This window comes from Neomonachus schauinslandi, chromosome 8 (genome assembly GCF_002201575.2).
Source record: "Neomonachus schauinslandi chromosome 8, ASM220157v2, whole genome shotgun sequence".
Lineage (NCBI taxonomy): Eukaryota > Metazoa > Chordata > Mammalia > Carnivora > Phocidae > Neomonachus > Neomonachus schauinslandi.
The window spans coordinates 651,067-671,683 of NC_058410.1; the positions used below are offsets into that span (position 1 = coordinate 651,067).

Here is a 20,617-nt window from a genome sequence, read left to right on the forward strand (position 1 = left end):
GGAGGCGGGCCGCTGGGCGTGGTGGAGTGCGGGCAGCATGGAGAAACGCGGGCGAGGCGGGAAACCGTTTTTGAGTCCGGCATCTCAGCTGCAGCCGACGCCGCCGCAGCCTCGGAGGGAGAGGAGGCCCAGCATGTTCGAGAGGGAGGCAGTGAGTGCGGGGGCGGGGCCAGAGCGCGGTGGCGGGCGGCGCGGGGCTGGTGTCGGTGAGCGGCCCGCCGCCCTCGCGCTCCCCGGACTCGCGCGCTCCGGTTCGCGCTCCCCTCCCTCGAGCCCCCCGGTCTCCCTCTCCCTTCCGTTGTGCTGCCTGGGCTCTGCACTCAGGGCCACACGTGTGCTGGTTTGACAAGGACAAGGGTCCGATGTGTTGAGTTTTCAGAAACAGCTGCAGTCTCAGTACCTGAGGGACCTGCAGGAGGAAAACTCAAACGTGAGACTTACTGTCTGGAGTTAGCGGAAGAGGCCCTTCACTTTATGGGTGGAATAACATCAGGATTTCTGTGAGACCATAGTCCGAAAACCATTACTGTAACGGAGGCTTCTCCCTTTATGGAGACACTAAGTGAGGAAATAATTTGTCCAAGGATAGGGAACTGTAAGGCTAGCATCTCTGCCCTGGGAATCCTGGTCCACTTGTCTCACGGTCTCCTTTCCCACCTGCTTCATGGGACCGTAATCTCCGAGGTGAAGGAGAGAGAGCAGACAAAATGCTGACGTTCCTAAAACATTTCAAGGAATAAAACGGGAATCAAAACATGCCGGCAGTAACGACAGTTCTGTGGTGTCTCCCATTTTACAGAGGAAAGAACAGACTAGAGGAGGAAAAAGAGAGCAATTTCACACAACCAAATGCAGAGCGAGGCTGGAAACCTTCACCTGTTGGAAGTGGAGTTTCATGCTCCCAAAAGCCGTGCTCTGCAGTTTGGCCCCTGAACAGCATGAGGGCCAGCCATCCAGATCCACTTACACAGATTATTTTCAATAAATATATTGAAAAAAAAATTTTGAGATTTGTAACAATTTGAAAAGAACTTTCTCTAGCCTTATTGTAAGAATAGAGTATATAACATACAAAATATGTGCTCGTTAGCTATTTATATTATTGGTAAGGCTTCTGGTCAACAGTAGACTTAAGTTTTGGGGGAGTCAGAAGTTAGAGATTTTTTTTTTTTTACTGGAGGGGGGTGGTCAGTGCCACTAACCTTCCTGTTGTTGAAGGATCAACCGTGTTGCCTGGTAATAAGTCTGTTTTATAGCTAGATCACCAGCAGTAAAGAAAAATTTCTGTATTTTGAGGCAGACAAAGGTGCCTTTTAGGAACTTCCTACTACATGGCAGAAGTGGTCTTGAAAAATGAATAAGCCTGAATCCTAAAGGATATATATACCGTGGTATATAGACCATAGTCTGAAAATAAAGGGATATGGACCAAGGCCATTCTTGTTTGATATGGATGTGATCGATCATAGCTGCCTTTAAGACCTAGGCTTCTAGGAGTAAGAAATTTGAATAGACCAGAAACAGGGAAGAGACTGAGAATGCACTCCACATATGCTCACTAAATGGACCTGAGACTAATAAGTGCACTAATGGGTAATTTCTAATTTTTTGGTAGTAGAGAATTCCTCTGTTCTTAAGCATAGGAAGCATGAAGACACACAGCACAATTTAATCGATTTAAATGTCTTTTAATTTTATATGTGCTGCATCCATTTTTTTTTCTTCCAGTAATAGCACTTCCATTTTCCTTTGGAGGATTAATTTCCCATACAATAGAGTTTTAATGGGACTGTCATTTTCCTTAACTTTGCGGTTAGATGAGACACAAATGTGGCTAATTAGTTGAACGCTTCATGGAATAATGTAAGGAAATGGTTGGGATTAATTCAAATTGAGGACAGAATACTGATGTGCCTCATGTGTCTGGTTCTTTAGCCTTGTCTTCCATTCTGTGAGCTGCTCAAACCAAAGATCCAAAATCTTAAACAGATAACGAAAAAATTGAAGACTTGGTTAGTCGTACTTGTGTATATACATTTGAAAATCTTAAATACAAGCAAATAGCCTTTAGACCTTTAGAGCAGAGCTATGGAGGGAGCATGAGCTGGGGGGAGGAGCAGAGGGGGAGGGAGACGCAGACTCCGCATTGACCAGGGAGCTCGACTCGGGCTCATCCCAGGACCCTGGGATCATGCGCTGACCTGAACTGAAGGTGGACACTTAACTGATGGAGCTGCCCAGGTGCCCCAAATAGCCTTTAATTGGTTTAGTAATATTATGTTGTTACTAATACAGTGGCATCTTATGACCAGACTCCGTTTATTTGGGGATTATAAGCAGGCTCAACATAAGGAAATGCTGTATCACTAGGTTAAATAATTAAAGTCAGGTTATTTTTGTAGATGCAAAAATGTTGATCATATTTAAAACATTTCTGAGTTTTAGAAGTAATTACAAAGATTCTTCCTTAATGAAAGGATAAAATAATGAATAAAAGGAAAACTGAATCATGGGGTGCCTGGGTGGCTCAGTCATTAAGCGGCTGCCTCCGGCTCAGGTCATGGTCCCAGGGTCCTGGGATCGAGCCCCGCATCGGGCTCCCTGCTCAGCCGGAAGCCTGCTTCTCCCTCCCCCACGCCCCCTGTTTGTGTTCCCTCTCTTGCTGTCTCTCGCTCTGTCAAATAAAATCTTTAAAAAAAAAAAAAAAAAAGGAAAACTGAATCAGAAGGCCAAAATTATATATAAGGAAGAAATGTTACAGATGTGAGTTTTCAGCAAGTTAGAATCACTGTTATTTTCAAACCATGCATGCATGCTCTATCCCCAAGGGAATCATTGCAGTTGTAAGCCACTGTTAAGGATACAGTGTTGTGGTATCCCTTGTGTATATTGTGGGGAAAAGAGATGGCAATTACTCTAGAGAAGTATTCTCTTAACAAAAAAAGAACAAAATAAGATTTTATTTTTAAGAGGCTTTGGGAGCAAATAATTCCTCTTTCCTCCAACTAAAACAATGCAGCCTGGCAAATAATCAAAACAGTAGATTTCTGATGAAGGGCTTCCAACTAGCAGCCAACATGGAGTAATTCCTACCAGAAACCATTGAAAATAGCACAAAATGTATGAAGCAATTGTTTTTCCATTGATGAGATGTAAGGCAAGACAGGATAGTAATCTCTGGGGGTGGGGGATAGGAATGGTGACCCCCAAGATTTCCTCTGACTCCCCAATGAGGGAATTCTGGCCTACACCTGTGGAGAGCACTTCCTTAGTTGAGAAGGGTTTGAGAGCCAGGGTAGATCAAGCTGGTGTGAATGCAGAGCAGAGTATTAGGAGGGAGCTGCACAAACAGCTCCAAAGATCTGCTAAGGATTTTCCTCAGGTCTTCAGGTTAGAGCATCAGTGTGTCTAATAAGGAAACCACCTGTTCCCAGAGAAAGAACCACCAAAAGGAGCAGGAAAAATCGCTGGACTCACACAAAATCATTTGTTTTTCCACCAGTAGGAGTGAAAAACCATGTAAATCATAGGACATTGGTTAGAGTGCTAAGAAGTGTATTGTCTCAGTACTGGGGGAAGAAATAGCTCTAGACTTAAAGATTTTTCCAGTTTGGTCTATCAAGATTAAAAGCAAGTCTCAAGAGAATGAAACTGTTCCTGTTACTACATGCTAGAAAACTCAAGAGTATGTAAAGGAATGCAAAAACACACCAAGGTGAAAGTCACAGTATCTTCTGTCCAATTAAATATTTTCAGACCTACAAAGAAACAGGAAAATAGAACTCAAAGTGAGAAGAAACAATAAAAACACCCAGAAATGACAAATAGCAAAGACAGAATTAGTATAAAAGGTCACTGAAGTAGTTACTACAGAAAAGTTACTCTGTTAGTTTTCATTAAATTAAAGCAGTTATATGATATTAAATGATAAAACAGTTATTACATTTTGTATGTTCAAGCATGTTAAATCCAGATGAAACTCTACAGTTGATAAATATAATGTTAGAGATGTAAAATATACTGAATGGAAATAGCAGATTTCACACTGCAGAACAGAACTTAATGAACTTAGAGGCAGCAATGGAAAGAAGACCTGAAAAAAATATATATTAGGAGAAATAAATGAGATACAGGGATATTTCAGGCAAAAAAAAAAAAAAATATATATATATATATATATATACACATATATGTATATATATTTGGAGTTCCCAAGTGAGGAGAGGAGACAGGGCAAACAATAAAGATTTGAAGAAATAATGGGTGAGAAATTTCCAAACTTAATGAAAACTATAAACCCACAAATCCAAGCTCAATGAACTTCAAGCGCAAGAAACGTGGATATTATGCTGAGACATGTAGTAAATTGCTTAAAATCAATGATTTAATAATTTAAAGGCAGCTAGGAAAAAAAAACTGTAGGTATAGAGGAACGGTAAAATGAGAGCAGGCTTCTGATCAGAAACAATGCAAGCCAGAAAACTGGCACTTTCATTACTTTTAAAGTATCTTTAAAGTTGAAAGACCGTCAACCTAGAATTCTATACCCAGTGAAAAAAAATTTTCAAATACAAAGGCAATATAATAGGTTTTTCAGATATATGAAAATCAAAAATTCACCAACAAAAGATCTGCACTGGGGCGCCTGGGTGGCTCAGTCGGTTAAGCGACTGCCTTCGGCTCAGGTCATGATCCCAGGGTCCTGGGATCAAGTCCCACATCGGGCTCCCTGCTCTGTGGGGAGCCTGCTTCTCCCTCTCCCCCTCCCCCTGCTTGTGTTCCCTCTCTCGCTGTGTCTCTCTCTGTCAAATAAATAAATAAAAAATTTAAAAAAAAAAAAAAAAAAAAAAAGATCTGCACTATCCAGAATGTGAAGCGAAGTCTTTTGGGCATAATGAATGTGGTAAGAGATGTAAATATGTATCTAGATGAAAGAAAGCATTGGAAGTGGTAAATATGTAGATAAATATGTTTTTTTTCTGTTTAATGATTATTGGGATGATGAATCACTGAATTCTCCAGAAACCAGTATTATAGTGTATGTTAACTAGCTAAAATTTAAATAATAACTTTAAAAATTATAAATTAGGAGAAATTAAAAGTAAAGATTATTGGCTGATTAAATACAAAATAACATTTTGGGGCTTGTAGCATATGTAGAAGTAACATGCATGACAATCCTAACATAAAGACCAGAGAGGTGGGAGGAGGGGACTTATGCCATTGTAAGACTCATAGTATGGGAAGTGGCATAATCTGCCCTGAAAGTAGACTGATAAAGATATATAAAGCCCTAAAACTACCACTGGAAAATAATAAAGTTAATAGGCCAACAGATAACAGAATGGAATCATGAAAAATATTTTTTTAAAGATTTTTATTTTTCGACAGAGAGAGACACAGCAAGAGAGGGAACACAAGCAGGGGGAGTGGGAGAGGGAGAAGCAGGCTTCCCGCCGAGCAGGGAGCCCGATGCGGGGCTCGGTCCCAGGACCCTGGGATCATGACCTGAGCCGAAGGCAGTCGCCTAACCAACTGAGCCACCCAGGCGCCCCCAAAAATACTTAATTTAGAAGAAAGCATAAAAAATAAGAGGAACAGGGCACCTGCCTGGCTCAGTTGGTAGAGCATGTGACTTTTGATCTTGGGTTGTAAGTTTGAGTCCCATGTTGGGTGTAGAGATTACTTAAAAATAAGATCTTTTAAAAAAGTAGATAAAAGGAACAAAGAACAGATGGGACAAATAGGAAACAAAAAATAGGGATTTAAACAATCGTGACAGTCACATTAAATGCAAATATTGTAAACACCTCAACTAAAATTTAGATTGTCAGATTACTTATAAAAGCAAATTGAAACTATATACTGTCTACAAGAAACACTTGGAATGTACATAAAGACACAAATAAGTTAAAATGGAAAGGATGGAAAAATCTACCATGTGAACACTAATAGAGAGCTGGAATACATACATTAGTATCAGACAAAATACATTTCTAAATAGAATATTGTAAGAGATAAAGAGGTCATTTCATAATGTTAAGTCAATTCATCAGAAAGACCTAACAATCTTAAATGTCTGTGCACCTAAAATCAGAGCTCTGAAATACAGGAAACAAAAACTTGCATTCTTACAGAAATAGACATCCATAATTACAGTTGGAAATTTCAATACATCTCCCTATCAGTAATTGGTAGAATAGACAAAAACCTAATGAAGATATAAAAGACATGAACAATAATGTAATGACTTGAACTAGTGCACTTTTATGGCATACTCCATGCAACCACAGCTGAATAAATGTTCTTTAGAAGTGTACAAGAAGCATCACTAAGAATATGTCCTGGGACATAAAACAAGTCCCAATAACTTTAAAAGGATTCAGATCACAAAGTATGTTCTTTGACCATAATGGAATAAATTAGAAATTAACAGAAAGATATATAGAAAAATGCAAATTGTCTGAAAATAAAATGACACACTTCTGAATAACCCAGGATAAAAGAAAACAAAAGAGAAAATATTTTCAACTGAAAAGGAAAATACAACATTTCAAAAACTGTAGGGTATAGCTGTTGCAGTACTCAGGGAAATTTATAGCCCTAAATAAGTATATTAGAAAAATTTTGAGTCAGTATTTCAACCATCAGCTCAAATTAGAAAAAGAACACTCTAGGGGCGCCTGGGTGGCTAAGTCATTAACCGTCTGCCTTCAGCTCAGGTCATGATCTCAGGGTCCTGGGATCGAGCCCCCAACCCGGGCTCCCTGCTCAGCGGGAAGCCTGCTTTTCCCTCTCCCGCTCCCCCTGCTTGTGTTCCCTCTCTCGCTATGTCTCTCTCTGTCAAATAAATGAAATCTTTTTTTTTTTTAAAAATAACAATCTAAACTCAAGCAAAAGAAAGTTGGTAATAAAAACAAGAGTGCAAGTCAATGAAATAGTGAACTGAAAAAATTAATGAAACCAAAGATATTTTGGAAAGATAAAGGTGATAAACTTCCAGCCTAAAAGTTGGTAAACAACAGCCTGTGGGTCAAATTTGGCTTGCTGCCTATTTTTGTACAGCCTATGAGCTAAGAATGATTTGTATATTTTTAAAAGGTTATTTAAAAGGATAGATAGAAATGGGGGAGGAAGAGGATGAAAGGGGAGACTTGGAGGAGCAGGAGCATTGGCAATGTCCACAGTGCCTAAAAAATTTACTAGCCAGCTCTTTACAGAGAAGGTTTGCCAGCCATTGCTGAAGCCAGACTAATCAGGAAAAGAAAAAGACCAATTCTAAACTAGGGAATGAGAAGAAATCACTACATATCCAGTAAACATTTAAAAGATCATAAGGAAATACTAAAAACAGCTATGATCCTAATTTCAACGACTTGGATGAAATGCACAAATTCCACGAAAGACACTATTGTGGGTTGAAATGTGTTCTCCTAGGATTCATATGTTGAAGCCCTTAACCCCCAGTACCTCAGAATGTGAGTGTATGTGGAGTTAGGCCTTTACAGAAGTAACTAAGTTAATTTGAGACTGTTAGGGTTTGCTCTAATCCAGTCTCACTCATGTGTTCTGCAAAATTGAAGAAATGGGAATTCTTCCCAATTCATCCTGCGGGGTCAGCATTACCCTGCTATCAAAACCAGAATAATAAGAAAACAAACCACTATTCCTCATGAACATAGATGCAAAAATTCTTAATGAAACTATAGCAAATTAAATCCAACAACATGTTAAGAAAAATAAAATACATATACTGTGCCCAACATAGGAGCCCCTAAATACATAAGGCAAGACATAAAGGGAGAAAGAGACAGCAATGCGTAATAATAGGGGACTTCAATACCCCACTTACATCAATGGGTAGATCATTCAGACAAAAAATAAAACATCAGCTTCAATGACACAGTAGACCAGATGGACTTAACAGATATATATAGAACATTCCATCCAGGAGCAGCAGAATACACATTCTTCTCAAGTGCACATGGAACATTCTCCAGGACCTATCACATGTTAGGCCACAAAACAAGTCTTCATAGATTTAAGAAGACTAAAATACCAAGCATCTTTACCAACCACAATGGTATGGAACAAGAAGTCAATTATAAGAAGAAAACTGAAAAAATCACAAATACGTGAAGATTAAAAACATTATATGGAACAACCAATGTGTCACTGTAGAAATCAAAAGAGAAATTTAAAAATTCCTTGAAACAAATGAAAATGGAAATACAACATACCAAAATTTATAGAAAGCAAAACATTTCCAAGAGGGAATTTCATAACAATAAATGCTTACCTCAAGAAATAAAAAATCTCAAGCACCTAACTTTATACATCAAAGACTAGAAAAAGAAAAATTGAGACCCAAATTTAGTAAAAGAAAGGAAATATTTGAGCAGAAGTAAATGAAAAAGAGACTAAAAAGACAATAGAAAAGTGAAATTAAGAGCTGGTTCATTGAAAAGATAAACAAAATTGACAAACCTTTATTTAGAGAAACCAAGGAAAAAAGGGAGAGGGCTCAAGCAATCAGAAATGAAAGAGGAGAAAAAAAAAGAGACATTACAACTAATATCATAGAAATAGAAAGCATCATAAGGTATTATTTAGCAGTTATACACCAACAATTTGGACAACCCAGAAAAAATATATAAATTCCTAAAATAGGAAACCTGAACAGACCAATATCTAGTGAGGAGATTGAATTAGTAATCAAAAACCTCCCAACAAACAAAGGTCAGGACCAGATGGCTTCACTGGTGAATTTTACCAAACATTCAAAGAAGAAGTAATACCAATCTTTCTCAAACTCTTCAAAAGAATAAAAGAGGAAGGAACACCTCCAAACTAATTTTATGAGGCCAACATTATTCCTGATAACAAAACCGTACAAGGATACCGGAGAACAGAAAACTACGGGCCAATAAACCTGATGAATGTAGTTGCAAAAATCCTCAAGAAAATATTAGCAAGCCAACTTCTACAATATATTAAAAAGATCATACAACATGGTCAAGTGGAATTTATTCTAGTGATGCATGGATGGTCAGCATCCCCAACAATCACTGTGAGACTGCATTAGCAAAATGGAGGATAAAAGTTGTATCATCTTGGGCACCTGGGTGGCTCAGTCGGTTGAGCGTCTGCCTTCGGCTTAGGTCATGATCCTGGAGTCCCGGGATTGAGCCCCACATCAGGCTCCCTGCTCAGCCAGGAGTCTGCTTCTCCCTCTGCCCCTCACCTCTCTATTTCTAAAAAATTGTGTCATCTCAATAGATGCAGTAAAAGCATTTGGTAAACTTCAATATCCATTTATCCTAAAAATTCAACAAAGTGGGTTTAGAGGGAACATACCTTAGCATAATAAAGGTCATATATGACAAACTTAGAGTGAACATCATACTCAATGGTGAAGAGCTGAAAGGTTTTCCTTTAAGTTCAGGAACAAGACAAGATCCCACTCCAACGCTTCTATTCAACATTATATTGGAAGTCCTAGCCAGAGAAATTAGGCAAGAAAAAGAAATAAAAGACATCCTAATTGGAAAGGAAAAAGTACAGCTGTCACTATTTGTGTATGACATGATATTATATATAGTAAACCCTAAAGACCACCAAGAAACTGTTAGATTCAGTAAACAAACTTAGCAGAATGGCAGTCAACAAAATCAATATGAAAAAAAAAATCTATTGCATTTCTATACACAAGCTGTCAGAAATTAAGAAAATAATCTCATCTCACAATTGCATTAAAGAATAAAATATCTAGGAATAAATTTAACCCAGGAGGTGAAAGTCCTCTATAGTGAAAACTGTAAGACATTGATGAAAGAAACAAGACAACACAAATAAATGGAAAGATATTCAATGTTCATGGATTGGAACAATTAATATTGTTAAAATGTACATACTACCCAAAGCAATCTACAGAGTCAGTGTAATCCCTAATAAAATTCCAATGCCATTTTTCACAGAACAAACAATCCTAAGCTTTGTATGGAATCATAAAAGACCCCAAGTATCCAAAGCAGTATGGAGAAAGAAGAACAAAGCTGGAAGCATCTCACGTTCTGATTTCAAAGTATATTACAAAGCTGTAGTGATCAAAGCAGTATGGCATTGTCATAAACACAGGCACTTAAATCAATAGGACAGAACAGAGTCCAGAAGTAAACACATATTTATGGTGAATTAACTTATAACAAAGGAGCCAAGAATGCACAATAGGGAAAGGGACAGTCTTTTCAATGGTTATTGGCAAAACTGGATCAGCATTTTACACGTACATAAAAATAAACTCAAAGACTTGAATGTAAGACCTGAAACCATAAAATTCCAAAAAGAAAACATAGGTGGTAAACACCTTAGCATCAGTCTTAGTGATGATTTTTTGATCCGACTCCAAAAGCAAAGGCAACAGAAGCAACAATAAAGAGGTGGAACTACATTAAACTAAAAAGCTTTGGCCCAGCAAAGGAAACCAACAAAATGCAAAGGCAGCCTACTGAGTGGGAGAGATTATTTGCAAATCGTAAAACTAATAAGGGGTTAGTATCCAAGATATGTGGAAAACTCCTACAACTCAACAGCAAAAAAAACCTAGCAACTGGATTAAAAAATGGCCAGAAGTTCTGAATAGGTATTTTTCCAAAGAAGACGTACAGATGGCCAAAGGTACATGAGCAGATGCTCAATATCCCTAATCATCAGGGAAGTGCAAATCAAAACTACAGTGAGATATTACCTCACACCTATTAGATTCGCTGTTACTGAAAAACGAGATGACAAGTGTTGGCAAGGATGTGGAGAAAAGGCAGCCCTTGTGCAGTGTTGGTGGGAATGTAAATGGGTACAGCTACTATGCAAAACAATATGGAGATTCCTCAAAAAATTGAAAGAACTACCATACAATTCAGCAATTCCATTTCTGGGTATTTGTCCAGAGAAAACAAAAACACTAATTTGAAAAAATACATGCATCCCTGTTTATTGCAGCATTATTTACAATAAATAGCCAAGATATGAAAACAACATAAGTATTTATTTATTCCACCATTAAAAAAAAGAATGAAATCTTGCCATTTGCAATGACATATGTGGACCTTGAGAACAGTAGGCTAAGTGAAATAAGTCCGACGAATACTGTATGATCTCACTTATATGTGAAATCTAAAAAGAAAAATAGGTGAAGGAGGTCCAAAGGTATAAACTTCCAGTAAAATAATAATAATAATAGTAATAGTATATTATATTTGAGTGGAGTTTGTTCCAGGAAAGCAAGGTTGGTTAAACATTCAAAAATCATATAGCCACATTAACAAACTATTAGTGATGAAAAATAGGCTGGCAAATGGTAACATTTCTACTCACATTAAACCAGCTCACCAAATAGTCACGGCCATAGCTGGACAATGATATATATCTAAGATGATGGCCTATCTCTGTGAAACGTATGCCCTGGTCAAACAGATGATATAATCAGATGCCAAGAGAAGGGCTAGAAGAATCTACATTTAAACATGTTCTTTCTCTTGCCAACCTGCCAATCAGATAAATCCCTCAGAGGGGGCAAAGAAAGGGAAGTATTGATCCAGTGCCAGTTTCTGCCACATAGAAACATCAGTGGTAGAGAATAAATACTCTCACAATACTCCTAGGATTGTGATTTTTAACATTTACATCTTAAACTACTGGTCTCTGCAGTAAAATCTGAAAAGGAGGAGGGATGATAGAAATAGGTAGACTTGTATTATATATTTAGAAAAATCGAGAGATAATAAACATTAAAATTAATAAAAGTTTAATAGGTGGGTGCAGCAGTAATTCTATATAAAAACAACTCCTAAAAACATAAAACATGTTTTTAAATCTAAAGCCTCATTGAAAAAATAGCAAAAGAATAAATGCTTCAGAATAAATTGAAAGATTTGTGTTAAAATAAAAAATTACTTGGAAATAAAAATTCTTACATAAATGCCAAAGTAAACCATGTTCCTGGTTACAGAATTACTTAGTTAACATTATTTGTAAAAAGCATTACAAAGTATAAAGTTATCTCCCTCCAAACCTTGATCTCCCTCTATTCTGTTCACCACACCAGCCAGAATGACCTTTTAAAACTGTAATTTAGAACATATCACTCACATCCTTAGATTTTTCCAGCGACTTCCCACTGTGCTGAGAATAAAATCCAAACTGCTCACCACGTTCTTTCTATTCAGTGCTTCACGACCTGCTCCTCGGTTGCCTTTCTAGCTTCTATCATGTCACCACTCTGCCTTGCTCAGAACACTTGACCCACACTGACCACAAACCTGCTCCTAGAACACACTGTTAGCCTTGAAGCCTTTGTTCTTTTTGGGCTTCAGCCCAAATCTAACTTCATTCAGAGGGGCCTTCTCTGGTAACTCTGTCTAAATTAGTCCTTCCCAATGAGTTCCTACCAAGTCATGTGGTTTTTTTTTTTTTTAAAGATTTTTTATTTATTTGAGAGAGAGAGAATGAGAGAGAGAGAACACATGAGAGGGGGGAGGGTCAGAGGACGAAGCAGACTCCCTGCCGAGCAGGGAGCCCGATGCGGGACTCGATCCAGGGACTCCAGGATCATGACCTGAGCCGAAGGCAGTCGCTTAACCAACTGAGCCACCCAGGCGCCCCAAGTCATGTGGTTTTATTTTGATAGCATTTGCTACTATATAAATCCGTTTATTCATGTTTCTGTATGCTTTAAATTGTCAATCAGCCTTCCTGTCCATTAGAATGATCCCTCCATGAATGGAGACTCCTTGATTATGAGTTAAAATAAGCCAAACAATTAATCCCTAGCTATTACAACGAAGCTCACCTCTGTAACTTCAGAGCCTAGAACATTTATCTGGACCATATTAGGCACCAAATAAATATTTCTTTAAGGAGTGTTGAATGTCACAGAATGAATGTTAAATCTCAAAACCATAAAATAATGTATGTACCAGATCAATACACTTTAGTTATCTTTTCAACTTAAGACTTATGTAATGTTATTTATGTAAATACTTATGTAAATAGTGGTATTATTTGCTCAAAGACAAATAAAAGTAAATAAAATTGTAAGAACACAATGAAGGATAATATTTTCGTAACCTCAGGGTGGAAAACCAGAAAGTTTTCTTTACACACCTGTCTCCTAGCCACCCAGTTGCCCTCTCCGGAGGCCTCTCTTGTTTCTGGTTCTTTTGTATCTTCCATGGATATTTTAAATATATGTATGCAAATTTGTGTTCATAGATAAATAGATGATTGCTAGCTAGATAGACTTTTTTTTCTTTTACCCAATTGATAGCCAGGAGTGAATCACTGAATCTAGGATTCAGCAACTTCTTTATCAGTTAGAATGGATTTCCAAACTTTGTGTCAGCTCTGTCCCATTGTAGCAGGGTTACAATTAAAAAAGTGATCTCTTTCTCTTTTCCTTCCCCCGTTTCAGTATACACAGATTTTAAGAGAAAGACTGAGAGAATCGATTCATGATGTTCAGTATGTAGAGCCTCCATTTGATGATTCAATTGCTGATCTAGGTAAAGAATGGAAGAGTGCCCTGGCAAAATTAAAGTTTGCTAATTCATATAGAATGGAGCCATTGAAAAAATTCCAAGCTCATTCAGTAGAAACTAAAGTCCAGCAGATATTAAAGGTAGGTTGAAAAATACATATGATAGCAATATCTTAGCTTTGGGGATTTGATAAACTGTATTAAGATTTATGGCCATATATTTCATTGATTTTTTTTTAGCATTTATCTCTGAAAATATGGAAGTACTTTTGTAGTCATACTCAAATATATTTCACATTGATGCTGTGAGCTAGATTTAATTCTTTTATTTCAACCATTAACCCGTAATTATCCATAAATTATTTATCCCTCAGGTTTCATGTTTTCCCATATTTGGAGGAATGAGTTAAATAAAACACACTGTATCTGTATATGGGTGTGAAAAGGTGGTCCCTGGACGCTAAAGCATTTAAGGGCAGGCAACTACCAACACAGGCACTGGTCCCCTGCCTTAAACTGTGACTGGAATCTGAAGGTCATTTAAGACAGTTGTTTCCAGGCTAGTCCAAAAAAGCTTCTTCAATTTTATAAAATACTGTAAGACTAATGTTAATACCAACATTATTTATACTAGTGTTGGTATCTGAAGCCTACATTGTTCAGATGGAAAGAATTCCTTCATCATCTTTCTTAAAGGACAAAATTAAAGTTTTTTATTTATAGAAAATTTGAGGGACCACTTTTTCTGAATCACCTTTTCATCTGTGGTCTCTAGTGCTGGGCCCCAGGCACCCAGGCGTTTTCTGATGGCCACATTCCCCTGTGGGACTCCACCAAGCTTGAGTCTACCCCAGATACGTTTCTGGTTTCAAAGTTCCCTCCCCTTCAGTTTACAAGGTGCATTCTCTCAGTAACTACTGATGTGAGCTAGGTGTTGGGAAGAAAGCATCTCTTTAATTTATTTTGTATAAATGATTAATACTCTTTTAATCATATCAAAGTTAATTATTTAAATGAATTAACTTTTATTAATACAGAAGAATATTTAGGAGGCCTACTCTAGCCTCCCTCTACTACCATAGACAGATACATTTCTAAGCTGAACTAATCATTGTCATGGCTTCAGGAAATAAATTCAACTCAATTTAATACAATAAAATTATTATTATTTTTTTAAGATTTTATTTATTCATTTGAGACAGAGAGAATGAGAGACAGAGAGCATGAGAGGGAGGAGGGTCAGAGGGAGAAGCAGACTCCCTGCCAAGCAGGGAGCCCGATGCGGGACTCGATCCCAGGACTCCAGGATCATGACCTGAGCCGAAGGCAGTCGCTTAACCAACTGAGCCACCCAGGCGCCCTAAAATAATTATTGATTACCTTCTTCTCCTAAACACTAACAGCAAGCATTTGTGACATGAGAATATACATTTGGTGTGTCTCTTACTTGGTCTTACCACATAGACTGAGTTCGGATTTATTGGATGTAGTAGGATTTCAAATTGTATTTACATATGATAATTTACAGAATTGAGTGTGATGGGGCCTGGAACAGCTGATTGGATATGTAGGTGGATAGCTAGGTGTCATAAAGAGGCCAGGGATTTTCGCTTGGGTTCACGGAAAATTCAACATAGTTCTGGGTGCAGAAATAGTATACACTGCTGGAGCTTGTGGGTGTCTTCCTATATAGCAAGCACTCATTATTTGTTAAGTAAGAGCATGTGGGCGGGCAAAGCCTGAGGTCTGTTAGGCAGATTCAGAAGAGACAGTGGATGTTGCTAAACGTCTGAAAGACAGAAACACAGCCAATGCCTGAGGGAAACAAATGCTTCTAGACCCAGGTTTAGGTCCAGCACCATTCTAGAAGGGAATCAAAACAAAACAAAACAAAAAAACAGAGCAATCTGTTTGGTTTTACATGTCTATAAAATTAGCTGGTAGGAGCTCATTTGTTATCGCAGGACCCAGAACCACATTAATTCATCATTGTCCAGGTAAGTCAAAGGTACCTGCAGTCTGCTCATTAGGTGGTCCAGTCTGCTTATGGGCTGTGGAAAAGCCTAGTGCCTCATGACGCCCATCTGTCTCCCCCGCTGTGATTAATCCACAGCAGACGTGGCGGGAAACCTTGGATCTCCTCAGCGTCCCCCTGGAGTCCACAGCGAGAGCAGCTAGAGAAGTGGCTTTAATTCAAGGACACTGGGGAAGACAGGAGTCACATAAAGCAGGCTCCCGTCCAGGAAACCCAGGCTTTAGGAAAACGCAAGTCTGAGTTTTAGCAAATACGGAAATTAGAGAAAGATTTCCTTCATCTACCTAAGCATTCCCAGAAGCCTTGTTTTAAAATTCCCCTGTGTCTCCCCACTAGCTGTTTGAAAGGAAAACTTAACTGGTTAAGGGTTGGTAATGAAGAGCAACTGAATGTAATTAAAAACCAAATAAACTTTATTCAGCATTGTTATTGAAATAAATTGATAAGCTCAACATTCATTTAATACTATTTGGTTAGGAATGCATCTATTTTTTTAAAGTTATGTATTATTTAGATACATGTTTTCTTGAATTTTTATGTAGAAAATATTTGGTTTGAAAATTAAAATGTTTTTCCTATTTTTTTAAAGGAAAGTCTTAAAGATGTCAAATATGATGATAAAGTCTTTTCTCATTTGTCACTTGAGTTAGCAGACCGCATCTTGTCAGCAGTGAAAGAATTTGGGTATCACCGTTACAAGTTCATTATAAAAGTATTATTTATTCAAAAGACTGGTCAGGCGATAAATGTGAGTACCACACTGACCCAGCATCTACCAGGCAGTGCTCCACGGTGTCCCCTCTAGTGACCTGAGAGTTCCTGTGCCACCGGCCTCCACGGCCCCCAGGTGCCTCTCTGACAAAGGATGGTTTTGTTAACTATATCTTCCTTCAGTGCCTCTTATTTGAAAAGTACTAACCCAGAAATGGCAATTTTCTTTTTTTTTTAAAGATTTTATTTATTTGTTTATTCATTTGAGAGAGCAAGAATGAGAGAGAGAGAGCACATGAGAGGGGGGAGGGCCAGAGGGAGAAGCAGACTCCCCGCTGAGCAGGGAGACCGATGTGGGACTCGATCCCAGGACTCTGGGATCATGACCTGAGCCAAAGGCAGTCGCTTAACCAACTGAGCCACCCAGGCGCCCCCAGAAATGGCAATTTTCTATTGATAATTTATTAAACTATATAGCTATCCTATTCCATGATCACACTAATTTTGACAATTTAATGTCATTTGATAATTAACCAGTAAATTTATTTTGAGGACTAATGGGAGTTAGGTTAGGTACTGAGAAAAAGAAAATGGGGAGACGCAGACCATGATTCTCCGAGAGTTTTTACTTGAGGAAAGAAAACAATGCAGGCCAGCGTTTAAGAAATGGAATGGGATGGACAGTGGTACAGCTTAGGTTTCCGAGTCCAGCTGACCTAGACAGGAATGCTGGCAGCGACAGTCGGAGCCTGCGGCCGGGGCATGGCTGTTTTCATCTGTAAAACGGAGATGGTACACCTAAGGGCCACAGCTACCCTGAGGGCTAAATGAGTGGGTCTGTAAGAAAGCCCTCCACGTGGTCTCTGGCACAGAGGCCTCAGTCAGCAGCAAGGCAATCACGGTCATTTACAAATATGAATACACTAGACCCTGTGAGCTGGAGTGAGCTGCCCGTCAACACATCACAGCTGGTCACGGTCTGCAGTCTTCGCCGAAGCAGGCAGAGGGCTGCTGGCCACACTAGAGTCAACAAGACGGAGGTGACCTTGGCACCCAGGGAGAAGAGAACACCAGCACATACTTCTCACGTGGAGGAGATTAGAGTAGGGCAGAGTGGCCCCTGGGACTGTCTGGAGCCAGGGAAGGCCCTCTGATATCTGAACATCACGAAGAAACCAGCTGTGCCAGAGACCGGGGAGAGGGACTGGCAACCGGAGAACGCAGGAGTGGAAAGATGCCGCGGCAGCGGGGAACTGGCGTGCTTGGTTACTAACCTGTGTGCTTGCCATATATTTCGGTAGCGCACATGGGTAACTACCGTACAACAAACCACGCCACAGCTTAGCAGCGCAGAACAACAGCCATTTATCTGTCATCATTCTGTGGGCCAGCCAAACTACAGCAGCGGCTTCTCCTGCTGGTCTCCCTGACACACTCGCTGTCCCACATGGCCTCACTCACGTGTCTGGTGGCTGGTGCTCGCTGTTGGCTGGGGCTCCCGGGTTCTCCTGCACGTGAGCCACCATCTTCTGGTGGGCTGAGTGGCTTTCCTTATGTGGGGGTCTCCTCAGAGCAGTCTGAGCAGGTGGGAGCAGAAGACCTCTGAAGGCTTTGCTTGGAAGTCACACAATGTCCCATTCTTTTGCTCAGAGCAAGTCCCAAGACCAATTCATACTCAAGGGCTAGAAAAATAGACTCACCCTCTTGGGAGAAACCACAACAGGTTTGTGGCCATTTATATCCACCATGGAAAAGTAGGCTGTACTCAAATCACGTATGGCTTTGTGAACGAAGCAAAGGATTTAGAATTTTCTATAATGGTCTGCTTGGATAATCAATGCCATTTCTTTATTTCAAAACAAAGTTCTAATAAACTTTCCCTTGAACATATTTTAAGGATGGAAAGGAGAATTCCATATCAGGGAGTGTAACACAGCGGAGTAGTACTGTATGCAGAACTCTTAGACCCAGTTACAGAGGGTTCCCGGCTCTGCTCCCAGACACTCTGCTAAGGTCCAGTCCCTGTGTCAGAGAAGGATCACTCCAGGAAGAGAAGAGGGGCCCTTTTAGGAAAGGGGGGATTGGACAAACTACTTTCTAAATATGACTTTCTGAAATACTGTATAGACTTAAAGTTTACTTCCTAACATGTTCAATTTAAAGTTGGTCTTTTGAAATTTGTGTATCACAGATTGCCAGCAGATGGATCTGGGATGTTGCATGGGACAGCTGGGTTGCGGCGAAACAGGAAACGGAAACGTACGTCGCCTTGGCCCTGGTGTTTGCTCTCTATTGTGAATAGCTCATTACAAGTTATAGGAGTGCTTGCTTCTCAACTTTACCGAGATCTGTGACTTTGAAGATTTGCAAACTTCGTAGTGGTTAGCTATGCTTTGGCCTCCAGCTGAAGACTGACTGTATTCTTTTAACAACAAACAAGTAAAAGCCAGATTTTTAGCTTCATACTTACTAGTTATCATATTTATTAACGTTCTATGACCCCAAAGTATAAATGTATGTACGATACATGTAAGGATAGATAGAGTATATAAATGCTTATAGTGGGTGCTAATATAGGGAAATTACTTATCATTCTTTTTAGAGTTAAGACAATTAGAATTTGCTACAGGAAATTATGACACAACCTTGTAAAGTGTCGAGTAAATGTTAAAATAGATTTTGGAAAACTTCTAAAGGCAGTTATATCTTTAAATGGCATTTTAATACGTTGTAGGCATTCTTTGGAAAGAAATTACCAAGTTTGAAATAAAGACATTAATGTATGTAACACATCCCTAACCAATCAAAATGCTTAACGTGTGGTCATTCTTTTTGTTAGTCTGTTAGTTAAATTCTTTTTAGGTGCAAGAACTGAAAAAGCTAAACCAGTGGGGTTTTTTTGTTTTGTTTAGTTTTGTTTTTTAAAAACAGAATTTGTTTTCCAGGCATTTGATCAGGGACCCAGGTTTTTTCTGTCTTTCCCCTTCCCCTGCCAGACTTTTACAAACATTTGTTTAACTTGATTTAATCACGTTCCTGTCCTGTCTATGACTAGACGGGTCATAGTTCACTCCTTGGGGCTGGGGCTGCATCCCCCCTTTGTTGGAGCACATGGCCACATGAAAAGAGTAGACATGACTATCAGTCAGAGGTCTTCCAGCAAGGAATCAGGGGGTGGGCTTGGAGGAGGCAACCAGTAATGTCTGTGATCAGATGAGTTGTAATCAGAACTTGGAAAGCCATGTCAAACTTAATGGATGGTTAAAATGGCCATTAGTTGAATAGTCCAAAGGCTGGAATGTAGAAAGGTCGAGGAGAGTTTTCTTTTCACTTATGTGTTATCATGAGCTGGATAATCCAGGACAAATAAGTCCATGCTGCACAGCATAAACACGGTCATTGTTGCCCAAAGAATCTTCAACACAGGAGTTCTCAGTTGTCATCTGTGGCCGCCAAAAAAGTGGTAGCGAGCCTGTGCAACAGCTCATGTTAAGCAACGCACCTTCCTGCTGAACTTGCAGGATTCATTAGCTGTAAAGCCTACGGCCTCCTAGAACTGTTTGTAAGGTGAGAATGAGACCTCCTAAGGCTAGCGTGTGAATTATGTGACGTAGTAAATAACCGAGCACTTGTGCCCAGCACTTCACAGAGCCCTGGACCTTCCTACGTCCTAAAGTGTGACCTGCTGGTATTACCTGATTTGAGGTCTCGGAAGTACCTTCCGCTCTGCTCTTTCTCTTGCTTTCCCCAACCCCGTACACACTTCGTTGTTGAATTCCATACAGGTGACTCAAATCCTCCCCTTTCCTCCACCGCCAAGTCTTGTCTGGCTTTGCTGCAGTGCCCCTTTCATCTGTGTGTTAGTTTAGCTGTTTTGTTCGGCCACACTCTGTGTGCACCATGTCCCAGGCACTGTGAGGCGCAGGGTGTGGAGCAGGGCCCTTGCCTCAGCAGGCTTCCATTGTGGCGAGCGCGCCTCGGGAGGAATGGGGAGCACACCCTTCTTTGCCTCCCACAGAACATTGGTGGTGCATCCGTCTGGAAGGCATGACCCAGGTCATGTCACCCCCTGGCCCAGGTCCTCTCAGTCCTCGGTCGTCTTCTGAGTTAAACTCTTCTGCTTACTCTTACGGGTCTGATTCTCCAGGGAAGAGAACTGCCATTTTTCGAGGTTTGATGGATTCCAGGTGCATGTGAACATCTCTAACCCAGCAGTACTTCTTACTGCTACCCCCACTTGACCTCCCCTGTCATCAGTCACCTTTGATGCCCTCCTTTGTACTTCATCCAGTCTCCTGCATGCTTCTGTTTGGGTCTCCCTCCCACCACAAAGACCC

The 20,617-nt window shown here is 39.7% G+C and overlaps 1 protein-coding gene across 2 annotated transcripts; it reads left to right on the plus strand.

Moving 5' to 3' along the window:
* Window positions 1-30: 30 nt before the first annotated feature.
* Window positions 31-19,085, plus strand: DYNLT2 (dynein light chain Tctex-type 2). Of its 2 annotated transcripts, XM_021693400.1 has the most exons (4): window positions 31-151; window positions 13,469-13,675; window positions 16,159-16,317; window positions 18,472-19,085. In XM_021693400.1, exons 1-4 carry the CDS (start codon window positions 38-40, stop codon window positions 18,580-18,582), a joined length of 591 nt encoding a protein of 196 aa, XP_021549075.1. In that variant the 5' UTR covers window positions 31-37; the 3' UTR covers window positions 18,583-19,085. The 2 variants fall into 2 exon arrangements, 1 of the variants encoding a protein (XP_021549075.1); XR_002480500.1 differs by lacking the exons at window positions 13,469-13,675; window positions 16,159-16,317 and having other exon boundaries at window positions 95-151; window positions 18,472-18,514.
* Window positions 19,086-20,617: the final 1,532 nt, after the last annotated feature.